General features: G+C 38.7%; 2 protein-coding genes across 3 annotated transcripts; one reads left to right on the forward strand and one right to left on the reverse strand.

Moving 5' to 3' along the window:
• The first annotated feature begins 1,757 nt into the window (after positions 1 to 1,757).
• On the forward strand, positions 1,758 to 9,777 carry mRpL21 (mitochondrial ribosomal protein L21). The gene is made up of 5 exons (XM_045736570.2): positions 1,758 to 1,915; positions 3,134 to 3,301; positions 3,937 to 4,100; positions 6,092 to 6,248; positions 9,608 to 9,777. Exons 1-5 carry the CDS (start codon positions 1,855 to 1,857, stop codon positions 9,709 to 9,711), a joined length of 654 nt encoding a protein of 217 aa, XP_045592526.1. The 5' UTR covers positions 1,758 to 1,854; the 3' UTR covers positions 9,712 to 9,777.
• A 3,771-nt stretch (positions 9,778 to 13,548) lies between these two features.
• LOC123754309 (small ribosomal subunit protein uS8A) lies at positions 13,549 to 20,510 on the reverse strand. Of its 2 annotated transcripts, none has more exons than XM_045736571.2 (4): positions 20,396 to 20,510; positions 16,322 to 16,472; positions 15,521 to 15,686; positions 13,549 to 13,666 (listed from the first exon to the last, which is right to left on the reverse strand). In XM_045736571.2, the coding sequence occupies exons 2-4, from the start codon at positions 16,452 to 16,454 to the stop codon at positions 13,573 to 13,575; spliced, it is 393 nt and encodes a 130-aa protein (XP_045592527.1). In that variant the 5' UTR covers positions 16,455 to 16,472; positions 20,396 to 20,510; the 3' UTR covers positions 13,549 to 13,572. The 2 variants fall into 2 exon arrangements, with proteins under 2 accessions (XP_045592527.1, XP_045592528.1); XM_045736572.2 differs by having other exon boundaries at positions 20,381 to 20,458.
• Between the last annotated feature and the right edge of the window lie 950 nt (positions 20,511 to 21,460).

The raw sequence follows: 21,460 nt of genomic DNA on the forward strand, positions 1-21,460 counted from the left end.
GGCTTCGGTTACAAAACAGTTCGGGCTCCGGTTACGTAACTGGTCGAGCTCCAGAAGGGTCACTTAAACTTCGGGTTGTGCATAGGCGGGCTTCGGATGTTGATTTAGGTTGTTCATGCTAGACTTGAGGGTACACAACTGGTTGGGCTTGCATTTGGACAACTGGTCAGGCTTGTGTTTACACAACTGGTCAGGCTTGCGTTTACACAACTGGTCAGGCTCTGGTTACACAACTAGTTCGGCTCCAGGGGTGTAACTTGGGCTTCAGGTTGTGTATTTGGGCTTCGGTTCATGCATGGTTGTGCTTCAGAGGTTTTGTTTGGTTCGTTCATGCTAGTCTTGCAGTTACACAACTGGTCGGGGTCCGGTTACACAACTGGTCAGGCTTCGGGGTGCACAATAAACTACCACTCGCTGGTTGAATATGGGATGCATAATGAACTAACCACCTCTGGCGTCAAAAAATCAATGAAGTGTGCAACTACGGTCTAGTTGCAAATATTGTATTGTTTGCACCACCTTGAATCTATTTGTTCTGTAATAAGAGACAATTAGCCCTCGCTGATAGATAATAATAAGATATACAACATTATAAGCTGTGCGCTAAGCACGTCAGCCCACATTTAATATCTATATAAGAATAATAATAGTAATATTTATTCAGGTAAAAGTAAATACAATACATTCAGAGTTACAAGCAGAATGGATTTCTAGATAAAACTAGTACATATGCCTAATTAAGCCACTAAAACGCAGTGTTTCGGGCATCTACCTATAATGATTTTAGTATAGATATTTTGATATGATTTTGCAATATGAAAGATGTTAAGATAAACTTATTTTCTGACGAGGGGGAAAAAGACACAGGCCGAATGGGCTTAAATTTTTTATTAGTAAATTAAATTCTGCAGAACATGTAAATAATATAAGTAGGAATTAACAAATGTAACATGTCCATGTCTGAGGACTAATTAACTTGAAATGTACCCCCGTAGTAGTAAGCATAGCCTAGACATGGCAAACATGTTCTGCAGAAACCTAATGGCAGATGAAATATAATTAGAACTAGGTATAACAGTCAGGACACAAAGGGGGAATAAAGTGTATAGACACAACACAACAAGTTTCGAGTACTGCGGCGGTCGGGAGAAAGTGAGGGAGAGCCCCTCTCTGCCTCAGAATTTATATGGCCCCAGACTTCCCGCGCATCTGCGCGGGGCGCACTGCGCAACTGTCTTTGTCCCCCTCTTCAGAAACATCTCCGCTTTGTATTTCAAAGCAGAGGCCATTTAATTCATTCAATTGTATAAGGATAAATCGCCTCGCAGATCTGAAAAATACTTCTGTATTATTATAATATAATACACTCATGTGCCATCTTATTATTCACAATTTTAACTTATTCTCAATTTCTATTGGGCATTTTTTTTTTATCTTGAAAGACGAGAACCGAAGCGAACACACGCCAGCGCATATATGTGTTTTGTATTTGCGTTTTTGTCTACAACACATACAGTACATGCGTTTTTGTTTACACCTCGTGTATACAAAAGGGTTTCTCTGTTTGTGAACGAACTGGACTTTTGTGTACTGAACCGACGCCCTCCAAACCGATTATATACGATTCGACCCGTCTCCGATTGGCTGTTTGTCGAGCTTCAGGCATGTGGCTGGTCGGCCATTATTATTATATATTATTATCTTGTACCATCTGATTACTCGCATTAACTTAGCAAATTCTATCGTCTCATTTCGGTTATATTATTGCCTTGGAAAACGAGAACAGCAAGGGACATACGCCAGCTTAATGTGTGTACGAAAGGGTTCCTGTATGTACCTCCAGTAGGGGAGAAGATGGCGGCCATCAGGTGGCTGAGGCCGGCGGTGCTGGCCTCCAGGACCCTCTGCGGTGGTGGTGAGACACTTCATACATTAATTGTAGCACCGTAATGATGGTGTAGCTCGTGTGTGTGGCTGGGTAATGTGTCCGGTGCAGTGTGGCCGCGTTATGGCGTCTCCTTCCTGGCTAGTGTGGAGGACTGGCCAGGGGTGCAGGGAGGCTGGCTAGGGGTGTGTGGGGGCTACCACCACACACGGACACTGTCTACACTAAACAAATGGAACACTGTGTAAAGTGAGGCAGTGGAGCCAGTCTCCATACACAGCTTCAAATATAGACGTGACAAACCCATATAGGCTCGGGAACAACAACAACATTGGGGGTTTAAAGGCGGGGCCACAGAGCAGCCTATTTTGCACAATTAGGCAAGTTCTACTCCTCCACCCAACCCAACCCACTCGTGAGCCTATCTAATCTAGATCCACCTACACCTTTCCCACCCACCCTCCTTTTACCCTACCCTTTTCTCCATCCCCAAAGACTGGGGAAAAATCTGAGAGTAAATTCATTAAGCCAAAAAAGGTTGACACAACGTCTGCAGTGCATGCAAAGCCTTCTGGGGTACAAATCTCGAGCTATATGTACAACCTACATAACACTTAACCTCGATTATGCAGTTCTAGCTAGGAATTTATCTAAAATAAAACTTAAATCATCAACTAGAAAATGTCTAAGATATGTGGGAAAGAGCTGAAGGCTAAGAGAACTAACCAGGCTACAAGAACCTACCATGTGTATTCCCTACTGTATACAGCATGTCACTCCTGTGTACAGCATATATCACTCCTGTGTGTATGCCCTATTGTACACAGCATGTCACTCCTGTGCATATGCCCAACTGTACACAGCATACGTTACTCATGTGTGTGTATGCCTTACTGTGTACAGCATATGTCATTCTTGTGCCAATCTGACATGCATTTATACATGTTTTTATATATGAAGAGGTTTGAACAAATCCACAAGGGCCGTGATGAGGATCCTCTCGGACGTAGGTACGAACCTATGTCCAAGAGGATCCCAATCGCTGCCTTAATTGACTGAGCTACGACATGGTAAAAGAATTACAACCAGAAGTTTATTTGAAACCTTTGTGGATTTGTTCGTTTGATGCACCACGCTATTGTGATTTCTGTGTGTAACGAAGAGGTTTGTTCTTGACGTGACTGTGTAGTGTGCACTGTACTGTATGTTAATGGTGAATTTTTTGTGAACATTATTTTTTAATTTCAGAATTCATTTTAAAACAAGCATCAACCAAATTACCTCTGGTGACACAAGTTAACAAATTAAGAACTGTCTCCAATGTTGCTACAGTATTGAAGAGAAGTGCTCAACACCCTAATGTACAGCAAGAAGTTGTTGTTGACACAGACAAGGCAGGAGAGGAATTAACTAAATGTAAGCATCTGTACCCCTTTTATAATTATTTATTGCTGCTGCTGCAGTATTGGGAAAATTAATTGGAGCAATGAGGAGATTCAAACCCTTGACCCGGGTACTCCCAAGTACTATTTATACAATATATCACGTTAGTGTGATTTCCTTGTGTAATTATTATCCAAACGGAAGTATAATTTATTTGTAAAATTAAATTATGAAATTCAAACTTCTCTGTGGGGAATTGAGAACATAGTGGGGTGATCAGAACAGTCTGTTCACAACTGAAAACTTCTAGGTTCAAATCCTGTGGTAGGACCGATAATTCTGTTTGGTCATTTTTTTTTTCACATGCCACTTTTCACCCAGCAGTAAATAGATACCCGGGAGTTAGTCAGCTGTTGTGGGTTGCATCCTGGGGAAGGTCAGTAGTTGGCATAGGGGGGACCTCGATAAGTAAAACAGGCTTCCTGTTCCTAACAATGGGAAACATACCCAAGTGAGCCATTAAAATATTAGAACATCTTTAGTGTTAGATTAGTAAATGAATAATGGTTTTAAACTTAATAATAGTTTTAGACTTTAAATAACTAACTAAAACTAAAGTTTAGTCCAAGTTTAAAACTGAGAGAACCTTCTTGCCTTTATCTTGACAGATGTAATCCAGCAAGTGAATAGTCAGATTAATGAAAACAAACATGGGAGATTGTTTGCAGTTGCATTTGTGCAAGGGAAGCAGCACCTGGTCACTACAGAGGACTTGGTGGTGGTTCAGGGACTCTTCCCACCCAATATTGGTGATGTCATCAGACTAGAGAAGGTGAGATGCAAGGTTATGCTTTATATACTTGTTTACAGTATGCGTAAGTTAGCGCTCACACTCTTTGAAATTATCACAAACTGAATACTGTGCAGTGCAACTTTGATAGAACAGACTAATGAGACTGCAAACTTTCTAGGAAGTTTCCTTTTCTGTTTTCCTTGCAGCTAATGATACACATTTTTTTGCATGTTTATACGCCCAAGTAATTTATAAACGATACATTTTAAATACTGTACAATGTATGGTTACCTTGCAATAATTTCGGGGCTCAACATCCCCACAGCCCAGTCCTCGACCTGGCCTCAGGCTCCAAAAGTTGAAGTATTTTTTACAATCAGCCTTAGTCTGTAAAGCCTATTTACAGTGCAGTACTTGTGATCCAACCACTTGGACTGGACGGTAGAGCGACAGTCTTGCTTCATGCAGGTTGGCGTTCAATCCCCGACCGTCCAAGTGGTTGGGCACAATTCCTTCCTCGCTTCCCATCGCAAATCCTTATCCTGACCCTTCCCAGTGCTATATAGTCATAGTGGCTTGGCACTTTCCCCTGATAATTCATTCATTTCTTCCTTCAGAAAGCTTGTATACAATACCATACAGTGGTACTGATTAAAATACAGGGGTATTCATATAGTACTGGACTTGCCTATGATATTGAAATCAATTTTATTAAAAGTTTTTATTAAAATCAGACTAAAACTAAGTGGTACTGTACTGTACATTATTAATTAGTTATAAACTGGTAGAGCTGTCTGAGCTAACAATAGTACCCGTACTGCTTGAGGAATTGGCACTACTGTAATTAGAAGTTCTGCACCAGAGCTTTAAGATTCTTCAATGTCTACACAAACTATTTGAAACAATCAACATAGGCCACCCAGCTATTGAAGTGGTATTTTATAGTGTATTTCATCGCCAACATCATCCTTCTGAACATGTACACATTCAGCAATGTAATCCTATGTTAACAAACAAGCATGGTTGTGTTTTTGTCTGTAACCTTCACAACATTATCCATGATGTGAGGTCTTCATTAGCTTATAATTATTCTACTTGTGTTAATGTCAAAACCTTCAAAGTCATTGCTATCATCATAACCATCTTTCTCCATCGTATATTATTTCATAATCTGTGCACAATTTTTCTTTACACTCAGCTTTATTCCAGCTGCAAATGTCATCCTTAATTGTATACTTTTTACAAATTCTCTGTTCTTCTCCAAGTGTTCCCATCAACTAGCACCAGAACCTCGTACTGCAATTTTTGTTACAGGTCTTCTAGCAGCATAAATCATACTAGGTAAATCAAACTATATATATTTCATAGAAGACCCTTGCAGATTATTTTCCCATACACTTATTTCATGCTGTTCATATGAGGAACAAGAGCATTATCAAGCAGCAATAGAGACTGCACATAATTAGCCTTCTGTATGCTTTCTTACATTTAGTATCCCTTACCTTTACGTAAAAATGCGCTTGAAACCGGTCCAGTGTGTACGAACCAGTAAATCATATATGATTTGAGCATTGCTTGAGTGATGGTAGTGCTAATTTTACATTCTGCTAGTTTTCTGTACTTTACAAGCAAACATCTCGGATGGCAAAACTACAGTCTAGGGCAGTTTTATCGGTACACATATTGTATACGTAAAGAAATTTTATTTATGATCACAATCTGTTGTAGTTTTCCATGGAATGGTTTTACATTCCACTTCAGCATTTATTTTGTTGAGTAGATATTTCCCTTATAGTTCTTTGAATTTTGTTATAAAATGATAAATATTCAAAGCCAAATACTGTACAGTAGTCTTTTTTTTTTTTTTTTTAGTCCAAACCTTTGCCAGTACAGTAGTGCTCTTTTTTGGCATTGAACTTTAAAATATGCATTTTCTGCTTTTATACATGAACAGCATTAATGTAGATACCAAATTCCTCCGTCAGCTGCTACACTCCACAACCTTCTCACACGTTTCTTTCTGTTTTCAGATTCTTGCCGTGGGTGGACGAGATTTTACGCTTTTTGGAAGACCACTCCTAAGCAAGGATTTAGTCAATATTGAGGCAACTGTAGTGGAGAAGACACTCTCACACTGCCGCGTTTTTCACTCTTATAAGAGGCGTGAAAATGCGAGGAGAACAAAATGTAAGTTTAGTGCACATTATTGCAGTGATGTTCTTTGAGGTATTTTTTTTTATTTACTATGAAAAATATTTATATAGTTAGCAATAGGTACAAATTTAATGCAGGGAAGATTTCTCTGTAGTGCACTCTGGCACATTTTGCCTGCATACCACTAGGTCATGGTTGTGGCTCACTGCTTGATTTTCTCACAAGGAAACGTTCCATTGAAGATTGTTTTCCCTTCTTTGCAATACTTGTCTGTAGTGAGGCATCACATTGTCATTGAAAAGATTAATGCAATGACCTCCTACAGCTTTCTCTGGGTGAGTCGTTTCAATAAAAGTTTGCATTTCTTCCCACATCCTACACCACTTTATAATTGTTGAGGAAGGGACATTCTCTACTGCCTCATCCTCCTCTGAAGACATATCCTCTGCTGCCTCTTGTTGCTGCTCCTTTTGAAGGGCTTGGAGTTCTTTGGTGGTCAGTTCTTCATTGTGTTCTTCCACCAACTCCTCCACATCAGCACCATTCAATTCCAAGCCCATTTTCCGGCCCAGAGTAACAATTTGCTCAACAATAGGCACTTCATTTACAGGCTCAAACCCCCTCAAAGTCCAGTTCTGACACACATTCAGGCCACAATTTTCTCCAGCCAGAGATCAGGGTTCTTTGAGTCACTTCTGGCCAGGCTTTGGCAACGAGTTTTAAAGCACTACAAATGTTAAAATATTTTTTCCAGAACTCTTTGAGGGCGAGTTTTGTGGCATGAGTCACTTCAAAACATTTCCGGAAAAGTGCCCTTTCATAAAGTTTCCTAAAATTCGCAATGATTTTCTGGTCCATAGGCTGAATTAGAGGAGTGGTGTTAGGAGGAAGGAACTTTATTCTGACAAAATTAAATTTGTTCAACAATGCATCTTCCAAGCCTGGAGGATGAGCAGGAGCATTGTCAAGGAGAAGCAGGGCCGTGAGTGGCAAACTTTTCTCCCGCAGATATTTTTGTATGGCAGGGCACACCACACCTGCTTGATACCTGCTTGATGGGGTTCTGGGAGTTCTTCTACTCCCCATGCCCAGCCTGAGGCCAGGCTTGACTTGTGAGAGATTGGTCCACCAGGCTATTGCTTGGGGTGGCTCGCAGGCCCACGTATCCACCACAGCCCGGTTGGTCCAGCACTTTTTTTACAAAACAGTCTAGTTTCCTCTTGAAGATGTCCACGGTTGTTCCGCAAATATTTCTTATAGTTGCTGGGAGGACGTTGAACAGCCGCGGACCTCTGATGTTTATACAGTGTTCTGATTGTGCCTATGGCACCTCTGCTCTTCACTTGTTCTATTCTGCATTTTCTTCCATATTGTTCACTCCAGTACGTTGTTATTTTAATGTGTAGATTTGGGACCTGGCCCTCCAGTATTTTCCACGTGTATATTATTTGGCATCTCTCTCGTCTTCACATCATTCACTGACTCCATAAAAAAAATCCTAGTCACCTATGCCTTACTATTAGCCCTCCATATCACACACATTTGGTTTTTCTGCACACTATATTTTTAAAAACCCTTGGATTTTCAGAATGATACACAAGCAAGGGTTTAATTTTTAAATTGCCACTCGCATTTCCACACAGCACAAGCATAAACCTATCTTCATGGGCTTGTGTCTGGGCAATGATTTCTCCTCCTTGGTAATATATGTCCTCTTAGGCAGTCTTTTCCAGAACAGTCCTGTCTCGTCACAATTAAACACTTGTTGCGATAGGTATCCCTCAGCCTCTACAAAACCTTTAAATTCTTCAATAAATCTTTCAGACACTTGTTTGAGCTGGCAGCCTCCCCATACCTCAACACTATGAATACCACTTCTTTTTTTAAATTTTTCAAACCATCCCCTGCTTGCCTTAGTCTTTCGTATCTGCACTCGTTCCAGGGGTTTTCTTTACAAGGTCTTCATGCAATACCCTGGCTTTCTCACAAACAATGGCCTCTGAAACGCTATCACTTGCTAACTCCTTGTGTATCCAAATTAATAACAACTTTTCCACATCTTCAAGTATTTGTGTTCTTTGCTCCGTGATTGTTGAAACGCCCTTTGCTACTTTAGCACTCAAAATGTCTTTTCTTGGCAAGTACTGTACAGTGAATATCGTTGACATGGATTTGTTGTACTGCCTAGCTAGTTCAACAACAAGAGTACCATTTTCATGCTAACGAATGATCTCTTGTTTTTCCTCTCTGGTCATTCTCACATGTGATTTCTTGTCTTGAACCTTATCACTGGCTTTCTTAGGACCCATGGCGAGATATATAATAACAACTTTTATGGTCAAATAGCCAAAAATCCAAAAAGAAACTGTAAAGCCTTGTGAAGAATTAAGGCGGGATAGTCACTGGGCGCGAGGCAATGGTAAACTGAGGCGTGATGGCCGTGCCACCACACGCTAGGTCAGCCATACGTGTATCAACAAACTCGTATCCCGAGTTAAAGTTTGTATACAACCGTGGACATCAAAAGAAAACTAGACTGTTTTCTCAAAAAAGGTGCAGACCAACCGGGTTGTGGTGGGTATGTGGGCCTGCGGGCCGCTCCAAGCAACAGTCTGGTGGACCAAACTCTCACAAATTAAGCCTGGCCTTGGGCCGGGCTTGGGGAGTAGAACTCCCAGAAACCCCATCAAGCAGGTATCCCGATAAAAATTTTCCTAACAAATCGGGTATGTAACCCGAAAAGTTCATAAACCAAGGTACCACTGTACAGTATATATTTTTCGTTAAATTTGTTACATAATGTTTAAAGGCATAGCTGGAAATGGTAAGCATTGTAGTCATATTAATATTGTTCCATGACATTTCAGTTTAATTTCTTATTCGTTGTTTTTGGTTACATTCTGATTTTTGGTGGGACTGAGTGTAAAATATGGTGTCACAGCCAAAAAGTTACTCATGATTTACGTGGACATGCACAACTAAGGTATGCAGTACAATAATATTTATCAGTGTGTGCCAAGAAACTGATATTGATGTTTATACACTTCATCCTCCATTGAAATTCTACATTGAACAATCTTTCAACATCTTCAAAAGTACCGCTTGGTTTATCACTCCTTTAAATCCATGTGTTGTCTCAAAACACAGCCAATATATAGGTTTTTGTTATATTTTCCACATGTGGCAGTACTAGGATGTGATATTATGTGGTCCTTATGGAAACTAAGGCATCACTTTGAATGTTTTCAATTTTTGTTCTAGGGTTTTTTGGGTGAGTACACCCCCTCTTCATGAAAGGAAAATGGGGAAATAATGAAAATACTTCGGAAAAATTATACAAATTTCATAAATAGATTCGTCAGGTTATATTAACCATATATCATTCTTTCCAGTTGGACGGCAGACACACACCATGTTAAGAATAAACCGCATTGAAATTACGCACAACATTGATGAAGTTCAGGCAGTGGAGGGTGTTGATGGACGAATATTCTAAGTTAAGGGACATACAAGTTGTATAAAATTATTATAATTTTTTGTTTTCAAATAAATTTATGATTAATGAGTAATTTTCTTGCCATTTATTTAGCCATTTTACAGCTTAACTCTTGCTCCATGTTGAGTATAGTAAGTTATGCACTGTACTTGTTATAAACAATTAAAACTGGGGATGTTTATCTGTAACATCAGTTGATCAACATGCAAGAAATAACAAAGTGCAGATAATAGGGAAGACAAAAACAAATACTGTACTGTACTAAGGGTTCTTCCAGATATATAAATGATTAGGGAGACCATTGGACCATTGACAAAGGAGACGGGTGAAGGCTTTGAGCTGGGGAAGAGCAGAGTGCCCCGTGCATGCCAGCCCTCATACTGCAAGTAAGTATGTGCTGCACAGGAATTGCAGTCAGCTGTAATGCTCATGAATAACTAGAATTAAAAAACTCTGAACTGCAATGTCAATCCTGACCCTAGACGCTTCCGAAAAGGTTGTAACAGAACTCGTGGGCATCACACCAGAAACAAATACCTATTTGATATTCCAAGAGTGTGACTTAACCAAACTAGAAATGCTCTACAAATCAAGGGACTCAGAATGTGGAATGGTCTCCCCAATCATGTCAAAGGTTGTACCTCTCTCAACCAATTTAAGAGTAAAACCAAGTGCTACTTAATTAACTCCATGTAACCTACCTTACCCCCTAAATGTCAACCCATGTCTTGCTTTTGTTAAACAATGCTGTTTGTTCTCCAACTTGTACAATTGCTGATTTCTGCCATGTTTTCCCTTTTTTATTTTTTATTCCTTTTTACAACACAATTTATACCTAATCCCAATTACTATTAAGTTTTAGTCTCTTTTTTTTTTTTCCACACCTTGCCCGAAATGCTGTGTATATTAGTGGCTTTAGGTATTGTATGTACTAGCTCTATCAATAAATCCAACATTATATTTGTAAATCAACTATGTATGTACTTTTCCTGAATACAAATTTATTATTATTAATAGAAGCTTCTTTTATCAACACTAAGAGGTATGTGTTGATACTTTACAACAAATTTCAAGGCTTTTTGCATTTTAAAGATAATGGATATGGGTTGCCCCAGAAAATCAAGTAACAAAAATTACTTCAACAGTATTATCCTTATAAATAATTATGTATTATCCTTATTAAAAACGTTATTATGGTAGAGCATATTAAATTAAGAAAGTATGTTTCTTGTACATGTCATACAAAAAAGGTATGTCCTTATGTCCTGTGGAAAATGCACGAAAAGTGATATTCTGTTTGTCTTTTTTATAGTGTCATTTTCAAACTTTATACACTCAGTTTACTGCTGTCAATTACATCTATGTTGAATATATTTCGGAATATGGATGATTGAATGTAGCTACTGTCTCCCATGTTCGAGGCTCCTGATGCGCAAGGTGTTACATCCATGGTAGTGTTGTGAACAGTTTTTAATAAATATTGATTTATTGGTCCTGTAGCACAGTGATCTACATCTTCTGTTCACGCTCTAGAAATCCAGGTTCAATCCCCATGCAGGACAAACTGTTGTGAATATTTGCATCCTGGGTAAGGTCACTAATTGGCCTAGGAAAACTGCAATATCCTAAAATATATAATTGTTGTGGTAGAACCACTCCTCCCCCTTACCCAAATACTGTATTGGTTTAGATTAAAAGAAAATATTTATTAACTAAATACCTCTGTACTTGTGTGTGTTTTTTACACAGTGTTGTCTTAACCAGTTACATGGGAAACAGCATTGATCATTTTTGGGTATTTTTTCGAAGCTTTATAACATTGCTGAAAAGACGGGACGCCACGAGCGTAGCTCTTGTCCTGTAACTACACTTAGGTAATTACACTAACAATTTATCACAAATAAGGTATGTCATACTGGAATGTAAATGTGTGTTAACATTGGACTGACTTAAAATTACAGCACTTCTAACCCTGCAAGTAGCTGAATTGAGAAAAGTAGTCTGTGTGATGCTACTTTCAGTTTGTAAATTATATACAGTATATTTAAAATTTCAATGGTACTTAATTTAACAGCGAGAGTGGTACAAGGATTGTGTGATTAGTTTCTTGGTGGGGGCATTATTTCTAAGTGTAGTATCTTCCAGGGTGGAAAGTGTTCCTCACGTGTGCAGAGCTCCTGCAGTCTGAACATTTTTAACCAAGTGGCAATTTTTTTAACCCATTAGGTTTTACCCACCTGTTGTTGGTTCTGAGGATCAATGTCCTCATGGGCTGGTCTCAGCCCATGAGTGCCAGCTCTATTTACCAAAAATGGCCCACTAGATACAGATATGTTGCCAAAGCTTCAGCGTTCAAGCAAGCCCAGCATCTGGGTCAACAGTCCCCAGTTACATGGGGACGTTGGTCTAATGGTTGGTGCCTTTCTTGTCGTTCTTGAGATAATGCAGTTTTAGTTTTGTGGTTTTTCTTCACCTATAGAGGGAATGACACTCATTTAAGTATGAATTTATTTTTCTTAGTGGTATATGACTTGCACATACTGTACCTATTTCAAAGCCCTCCATACATTCCAACGTCACATCGTTTTCTGTTGACGTTCCTACAATCCATTCTTTGTTTCATTTTTCAAAGCGTACACTATTGTATATAATGTTTGGCTAAGGAAACATTATATGTAATAATTTAAGTGCTTATTATAATTTACTGAGAAGTACCAAGATTTCTCCTAAGTGCTACTAAAATGCGTCAAAGACCAGAGTCCAAAGGAGAGACCTGTGCCGTTCCGGACTCTTCCTTCCTGCACCTCTGGTGAGGCGAGGCGAGGGACGATGCGTGTTCATGTAAGGGGAACCCGAGAGTCGCGCCAGTGCCACAGGGTGTGATTGCCGTTATAAGTGATGTCAGACTAAGTGGTATTAGGTACTTTGAGCTCTGTAATTACTTCATAAACTTGAGGAATATTAGAAATACTTAATTTGTACCCAGCTTACCCTGGGGGGGGGGAGGGGGGCTAATAAATCGGCCTTATATTTTATGTTCTCATCTGACTTGGTCAAGAGTTTGTTATTGTATTTGAAGTTGGTATTTTCTCCCGCTGACTACGTATGACTAACCTTCCTGTGAGATGGGAATATTAGATGAACTTGTAGCTAGTTTTTGATTTGATGTAATCTTTCATATAGAATAGGGTAGCAGCACATTGCTGTGTAACCTAAGCCTGCTAAAAAAAAAAAAAGATGCACTGTATAAGTGATCTAAATCAAGGGTTGAAAGGACTTATTTTAAATTTTATAACTATTTTCAGTAAAGAGTAAATTATTTTAGTAGAGTATTAATCATCCAAAATACGAAAATAAGGATCCATATGTTTTAATAATTTTGGTACCCCAAAGTATACACCCAAAATCACAATATGCTAAAAACGTAATGCAACCTGGGATTCAACTGAATCCTCAGAGTCCGGAGGCTTCCACTGAAACCGTCTTCAAGACATTGGACAGTTTTACCCTCAAGCAGAGGGTAAAACTCCCATACCACGGCACCGAGTATGGTAATGCATGAAGCCCTTGGGACCCCTTGAGGATTCAGTTGAATCCCGGGTTGGCCTTACATTTGTAGCATATTGTGGTTACTGGCGTGTGCCTCAGAATAACCATTGTGCAGGCTCCAATCAACCTCGTGGCCCCCCTACAGATTTTCACTGTACTTAGGTTGAGAATAATAAATCAGTCAGGAGGGTCATTAAATATACACCCAAACTCTTACAGATGCCTAAAGTAGTGAACAAGTTAAGGCACATCACCATTGTGTGAAAAATAAGGATTAATTACACGTGATTGAAACTTCATTCATAAATTTATTTAGAAGAAGAATCCCAAGATCTTCCCTCCAAGATGCTTCCTTTTCGCTTCTTCGTGATCCATAATACCACCCGACGTCGTCAAGACAACATATCTGAAAAGAAAAACACAATGATTATACATCTACATTAATAATTTATTAAAAAGTACTGCCTACCCTAATCGCTTAGGTTTGTAGAGTACCATGAGTGTGTTACAAGAAACCCATTGTTGCTTGTTGTCTTGAGTGGCAGCTTCTTATTGCCCTCTCCTACATGTTTTCCATCATTCAGTATCTCACAGATGCACATCAAAGGCACATGAGGCAGTAGCTTCTCTAGTTAAATTTACAGATCAAATGATTTAGTGATTGAGTTTTTATTATTTACTATTTATACTATTGAATAATAATACGGCAAAAAAAAAAATCAGACATTGAAATAATTATGGAAAATTATATTCGTGGCATCTCCTACCCCATGGAGCCCCTGGGGCAAGTGCCACCGGCCTAACACTCAACACCCATGAATTGCTAAATTTCATTCATTCAACACAGCCAAATTAGGTTGCATATAATATATTTTTTTTTATCTTTCCTTGTGATTAGGGAGCACACTAATAAAATTAGAAAGAAAAAAATTGAAGGAATAAATTTTTATCTGCACACCACAACGTTGTCACATTTAACAGGTGCACAATACCAGTGTTAATGCAGGTATTTAGGCGTGTGTTAGTTTGGTGGTGGTTGGAATGAGTGGATAACGATGTAGAACAATCACCATTTCCAGCCTTACAGGGGGGCAGAGGGATTGGGAGTGGCCTGGTAACCAAGCTTCTGAAAACTTCATCCCACTAAAGGCAAGAGGTAGCCTCTGATATGGAATTTACAAGTGCTCAGACCCCAGGAAGCACACACAGGTTCTGAAGTGTTACATACAATGCTAGATTTATGCTAAACTATGGGAACAGATGCATAGGCAACTAAGTTTCTTTTTTTCTTTTTTGGCTGTAAAAGGCCCAAGAGGTGAAGTGTAAATATATCCAGAGAATCACATAATTGAGTGGAGTGAGCAATGAGGCATATCTCCAAATAGTGAAATAATAATAGGCATCCATCAGTCTCAGGAGACTATAGAGTTGCACTCTGGAGTGGCCTCTCCAGAATAGTTGAACAATTACTAGAAGACGAGTAATTATGAGAACATTTAGAGTGATCTTAACACGTGAAACTGAACAAATGAATCTTACCGAGAATGCTGCAATATTCAGTCCTAAACGCATTTAAATTTTCCAACCATTATGTCATGATGCACAAAGCTTTGATATTGCAACATGCCTTACCCAACATTCTCTTTACATTTATTTTTACTATACTGCACTTAAATTTCTGCATCTAAATATTTGTAAAGCAGTGTTAGCTTGTACTGGAAAGAAAAAATTGTCAATGTTTGGCAAAGCATAACACATTTAAATCACCCTGCCCCAATATAACTCAGCTGTGTTCAGAAGGGGATGCTAAAACTTGCAACCAATTCAGTACAGCATCATCAAAACAAGTGTGGGGGAAGGGGGGGGTGGAGCAGTTGTACACCAACTGTTGCAGTTTTCAGCTATCCATTCTATGATCATAGTACAGTACTCTTATTAACTTACTCTAATTCTATTAACACATTCATAGGTTGTAGATCATTGCTTTATACATCAAAAAGACTTGTTTACCATTATAGCTTCACAAATAAAAATGGTGAAAGCTTTTACATACACCCGAGTGAACAACTGAAGTAGGTGGAACGTGTTAGGTAGCCAATGCCACCCTCAGAACACTTAAATGCTAACCAACCTAATTAATCAAATATTCCACAACCAAATTCCCTCTTCACTGTACTGTATTTAGGAATCCCACCAAAATTGTGTGGTATCAACATTAGTGATCATAATCACCAGACGTGCACATAAAAAAGAAACTTACCCAAACTGACGCGAGGGAAGAAGGTTCGTTGTCCACTTCTCAATAGTATTAATTTTGACATCAAACCGAGGGGAAATAACACCACATTTGATAAGACGGCCAGTCAAGTTCACCACAATCTTGCCAGCTCGGTGATCATCCACAATTTCAAATTCTCCAATGTACCCTAAACAAGAAAGTTAATTGAACACTGAGAAGACTAATACAAGTTTATATAAAAATCAAGGTCTGTTCCAATGAATACAGTACTATACATAAAAGTACATAACATTATCAACAACTATTATTACCCATTCCCAACTCCCCCCATTTTGCGAGGTAGGGAGGAATCTACAAAAAAAATGTGAAAGATTACACTTGTCCAATCGTCTTACACTTCACACTTTATATCGTATAAATCAACACTGCCATTCTACATCAGTTATCCACAGCTTTATAAGGCAAGAAGCATACTGCTTCTTGCTACTTCTTTCATCTAGCCTTATACATCAGGCATGAAATTAACAATTACTCATGTTACTGGAACTGTAATATGAGTAAACTAAACAACAACTTCTTCTTGTTTAGTTTAAACAAACTAAGTTGCAACTAAACAACCCATATTGATTAGTTGCAATTACTCTCATCAACAAACTGAACATCCATTGAAGCTTTGATGAATTAAAAAAAAATTAAATAGTGCAAACAAGCATGTGAGGATACTTTCATAAAATAAAAATAAAACGAATTTTTTTTTTACCTACAAAAAATGTAACAGTTTTCATCAGCTTTATCTTAACACCTAGACTGCATGAAACTTACCATGTTTCATCATTACTGTCAGGAATTTGACGACTACTTTGGAGCATGGCCGAATCAATACCTGACGCTTGCCACGTTTTTCAGCATTGTTTATACTCCTCAGAGCATCTGAAAGGGCGTTCATTCGGACCATCTTGATGAATGGTTAGACCTGAAATAAATACAAAATTTAACAAAATTAGAGAAGTTTTAATTGTATCGAACCCAGAACCTCAGGACTACAAAGCACTGTCCATTCAGCTGTCAGGCCCCACTATACAGTATTTGATTGCATAAATTTCTTGAATTACACACTTTTCAATATTACAGAAAATCCATCATTGAAATAATAATGAACTATTATATTTGTGGCAAATGCCACCCCCACAGGTTTGCCGAGAATATCGTCGCGGAGGAGAGGGGTTAGTGTTTGGAAGGGGAGTCCCCATCCATTATAACAGGAGTGATGACATTTCTGGGGTGTACACACACTCACGTTTTACAGACATACCACTAGGACCTGGTTATGGTTCACTGCTTGCTTGTCTTGCCAAGAATCTGACTATAGACATTTGTTTTTCCCTACATTTTAACACTTGTCTGTAGCGAGACATCACATGATCTCTTGTTTTTCCTCTATTGTCATCCTCAACTATTTTTTCCGGTTGAACATTACCACCGACTTTCTTGCAACCCATAATGTGATAGGTAATAACTTATGTTCAGAAATCAAAACAGCACAAAAACAATGAAATTCTACACAAAGAATTCAAGCACGATCATCACTAGGCAGGAGACAGTGGCAAACTAAAGTGCCACTCGCTCGATTGACCCGTAGGTGTATAAACAAACTCCAAAATCCAAGGCAAACTAGTACAGAATCCAATTTTTCAAAGAAATTGAGTCACGAGTACCAATAAATACGAAAACAGAGGTTCCACTGTATATATATTTGTTTACTTTCCCATCAGGAAATGCATGTTAACATAATAAAGATAACATTATTTGGATTTTTTTTTTTTTTTTGCGCACAAGAGGGTCTCGTGTGAAGGCTGCAATGTAACAAATGTAACAGGGTTCAACCCATCCTTAGACCAAGTCCATTCCATCCAGCGGTCAACCCCAAAGTCACATTCATCAATTTTAACATGCTGTTCATTTAAAACAGGAATTTTCTCAAATATTGATTATTATAATATAACATGTGCATATTTATGCATTGGTTAGGTTAGGTGTTTAGGTTCTCTTCGCAATTATTTGTATTTGCAGTATGAGGGTGAAGCATTTACAGTTGTGGTTTGAACAAAAAATCATCAGTACAGCACTTGTTCTGGAAGTGCTTAGTATTCATGAGTCATGTGTAAACAGATAAACAGCAGGTTGAGTGGGTGCATGGAATGGACTATGGCCTTTGTTTATGAGGACAGGCTGCAGGGTTAATGCTGAATGGTTCTTTAAAAATGAGTCGCCAAACATCGAGACACCTCTCAAACACACCCAGATGCTAGTCTCTGGAACCAGAAATGTTATTCTAGGGGATGCAAGTAACTCTGTACAAAGACATTTCACCATTGGATTTTAAAAGCTTTCCCCCAACCTAACCAAATCTAGCTTGAGTCAAGCTAATGCAGCCTAACTTAAGCTTACATGGTTTTTACATTTAGAAAAGTAAAAATGCATGTGTACTGTTTGAACATACCCCATTCTAAGAGTGCTGGCAAATACTATAGAAACAATACTCTTTAATCATACTATTCATGGTTACAGAAGGAAAATTCCCTAACAATTGTGTACAAAAACTTCGGACTTGTTTTTGTAACAACTCTTATATGCTGTTACAATGAATCTATAGAAGACCTATTTTAGTCCACATGAATGCCAAATGTTTGGAGAACAATGTGTTTACTGAGCACTACCAAAGATGATTATGAGTAGGTGCTAAGCCAATATGACTATACAGCAAGCACTACCAAAATAAAGGTATGGTATTTAAATAAGATGGCCAAAATATTACTGATAATTTTAACTATGTACACATTAGTGTGCTCCATGGGTCTGTATCTAATGCACTATACTCACAAACCTTAGGTGATGTACTAGTAACAATTCTTTGTTCAGTCTCATGCACCACCAAGATAAATTTCAATATGGATTTAAAAAAAATGAAATACATATGAAATGTGAAATTATATGAAGTGACCAGTACATAAAAATGCCTGTGTACAGTGTTACCCTCCCCTATTCAGATGACATCTCAGTTACTCCAGAGAAAGTGCTGCACTTTTCAAGGGATAAGGGTCTCCCCAACAATGTGCATCATATGAATACAGGTCACTTTACCGCATACAGTTTGTAGATTTTTAAACCTAACACATCACATGGCTAAAATTGTTTGAAGCATATTGTATCTGGGGGAAAAAATAACTTCAAAATAAACTTATTAAAACAATTTACAGATAACTGACAGCCGAGTGGACAGCGCTTTGGATTCGTAGTCCTGAGGTTCAGGGTTCGATCCCCGAGGGAGGCAGAAACAAATGGGGCAAAAAGTCTTTCACCCTGATGCCCGTTACCTAGCAGTAAATAGATACCTGGGAGTTAGACAGCTATGGGCCGATTCCTGGGGGTGTGTAACGAAAAGGAGGCCTAATCGAGGACCAGGCCGCGGGGACACTAAAGCCCCAAAATCACCAACATAACCTAACGATAAAATGATCAATATGGGGTATGGTCAAATGACATACAAGCATTTTAAAAAATCTTTCAAATTGTAAAAACTCGTGTTCATTAGATTAGGATATATCAGCTTAGGCTCAGATAGGCTACACTAAGTTTGTTTGGGCTGTTAGGTTAGTACTTAGGTCATTATAGGTAGGTTTTAAAATTTGTTGAAGTATTGGGTACACTGACTTCTGTGTACATGACTGCAACATGACTTTAGCAGGGTAAATGGTATTATACAGAGTTGGGAACATTTATTTAATTAGGATTTTTAACACGCATTTAAATATGGCTGCTCAAGTATAATGGTATAGAGGCAGTTTTAGTATATGGTGCCATGGCAGTCCTCATGGTGCGCACAGGACCCCACACTTTATGAGCAATTTGGCCTGGGTTCGTATCCTGGTCAGGGATTGACTAGGCATCAATCCTTAACTATATGCGTCTTCACCCAGCAGTGAATGGGTACCCAGTGGTTAAACGATTTGGCGGGTCGTATTCCAGATAAAATCAAGATTAAGGACCTGCCTGAAATGCTGTGTCAGTGTTACAAGACTAAGAACAAACATTTTTCTAATTAAGGGATAATTTTTTTTTTGGGTGGGGGGAACAGGAAGTCTGTGTGTGTATGCATATTTAAGGCTCCAATTGAGGTTCCCAAACATCACTCTACCGACTCCCAAAGACGTAAACCCACAATTGCTAAACTCTTAACGTTACGTGAACAGAGGCAGCGGGTGAAAGAAAACGTACCCATCCATTTCTGTCCTTCCAGGGGAATCAAATCCGGGATCCCCCCAATCAAGTCATCAATGTCAAGTAAAACTACGTGTAGTTCTATTACTGAGCTTGTCCCACGAGTCCAATAATGACCAATGTGGATAACGTGATCATGTCTGATAATGCACACCAAAGTATACTAAATAATTTTAATTTCGTTTAGGTTAGAATAGGAGTGACCAGGCTAGGTTAAGATAGTGTGGATGTGTAATTGTACAAGACGTTATCCTTGGTAAGACAAGAACTGCACCAACACCCCCATACACACCACCTGCACAAACATCAACAAAATTATTAAATTAAAAAAAACTCTTCGATCAGAATTATTTCATATAGATTAGGAGGTGGACCTCAGCAGCAGGATGAGTCGTATGGAAACATATATACAATTATGGCCCCAGGATGTCAACAGCCGCGAGGTCCCCACAAGAGGCTCACGTGTACCTCAACACCTTCACTTCTACTCCTCTCAGCCACTCCCCCACACATATTCCCTGGCTCCTACAGCCTCCTGAAGGCGTGGCCGCCCCCAAGGCCGGTCAACACGCCCAACGCACACTATAAACACACAAAACACACCACAAGGGAGCTCACCCGACCCGCTCTCAGAATATGGCCGCACCAGAAAGAACACCCGCGGCCCGCCACCTTCACAATCTTATATGCTTTCATGACTTGTATCATTATTTACGTTACTTCTATTGATTTATTAACATACTTACTATCGTTTTATTTTTTAAATAGTTTGTAAATGTAAATAAATCGCTATATGTATTATAAAGATATTAAGTGTTGTTGAATTAAGCATCGAGTTGCGCACTGCACGTTCTCTTGCAGTTCGTATTTTATTTTTAAATTTTGTGAAAAGTATTCAATTCGTAAATATATTTCACGCATGATATGCATACACTGAGATTATTGCCATCAGCGAAACGTGGGGACGAGAAGACATAAATGAAGGAGAATTCAAAATCTAAATAAAAATAAAAAATAAATTATTCAGGTAAGTATGCATACATATAAGATGAGTTACAAACATAATGGTGGATTTATAGATAGAGCTAGTACATACCTTATAACCTACCTTACCCCTATATTGTCAACCCATGTCTGGTTTTTTTAAACAACGCTGTTTGTCGACCTAATTGTATTTGTGCTGTTTTTTCTGCCATGTTCCCCCTTTTTTATTTTTATTTTTATATGTTCTCAACACAATTTATACTTTAATCTCAATTAGTATTAAGTTTTAGTCTTTAATGTTTTTCGTGCCCGAAACGCTTTGCGTCATAGTGACTTTAGGCATTGTATGTACTACCTCTATTTATAAATCCATCAATGTTTGTATCACACCTTGTATGTATGTACTTAATTTTGAATTTGAATTTGAAAATGGTGGCAAACTAACAGTGGGAGTATGCCACAGGGCAGACACAGCAACAACAGAGGAAGTTAATGATTTAATGATCTGCATAATGTGATAAATGCTGCAGCTGAACCCCAAGCCATTATTATGGGTGACAACCACGAGACAATAGACCGAGTGAATCTAACATCACAATTGCAAAAACAATTTCTTAACCTAATGCAGGACTCCTTTCTCGTGCAGCATGTGACAGAACCCCCATGGGCCGCCCTCAAGATGGGTATAGGGTGCACTGC

The sequence above is a fragment of the Procambarus clarkii genome, chromosome 18, assembly GCF_040958095.1.
Source record: "Procambarus clarkii isolate CNS0578487 chromosome 18, FALCON_Pclarkii_2.0, whole genome shotgun sequence".
Classification (NCBI taxonomy): Eukaryota; Metazoa; Arthropoda; class Malacostraca; order Decapoda; family Cambaridae; genus Procambarus; species Procambarus clarkii.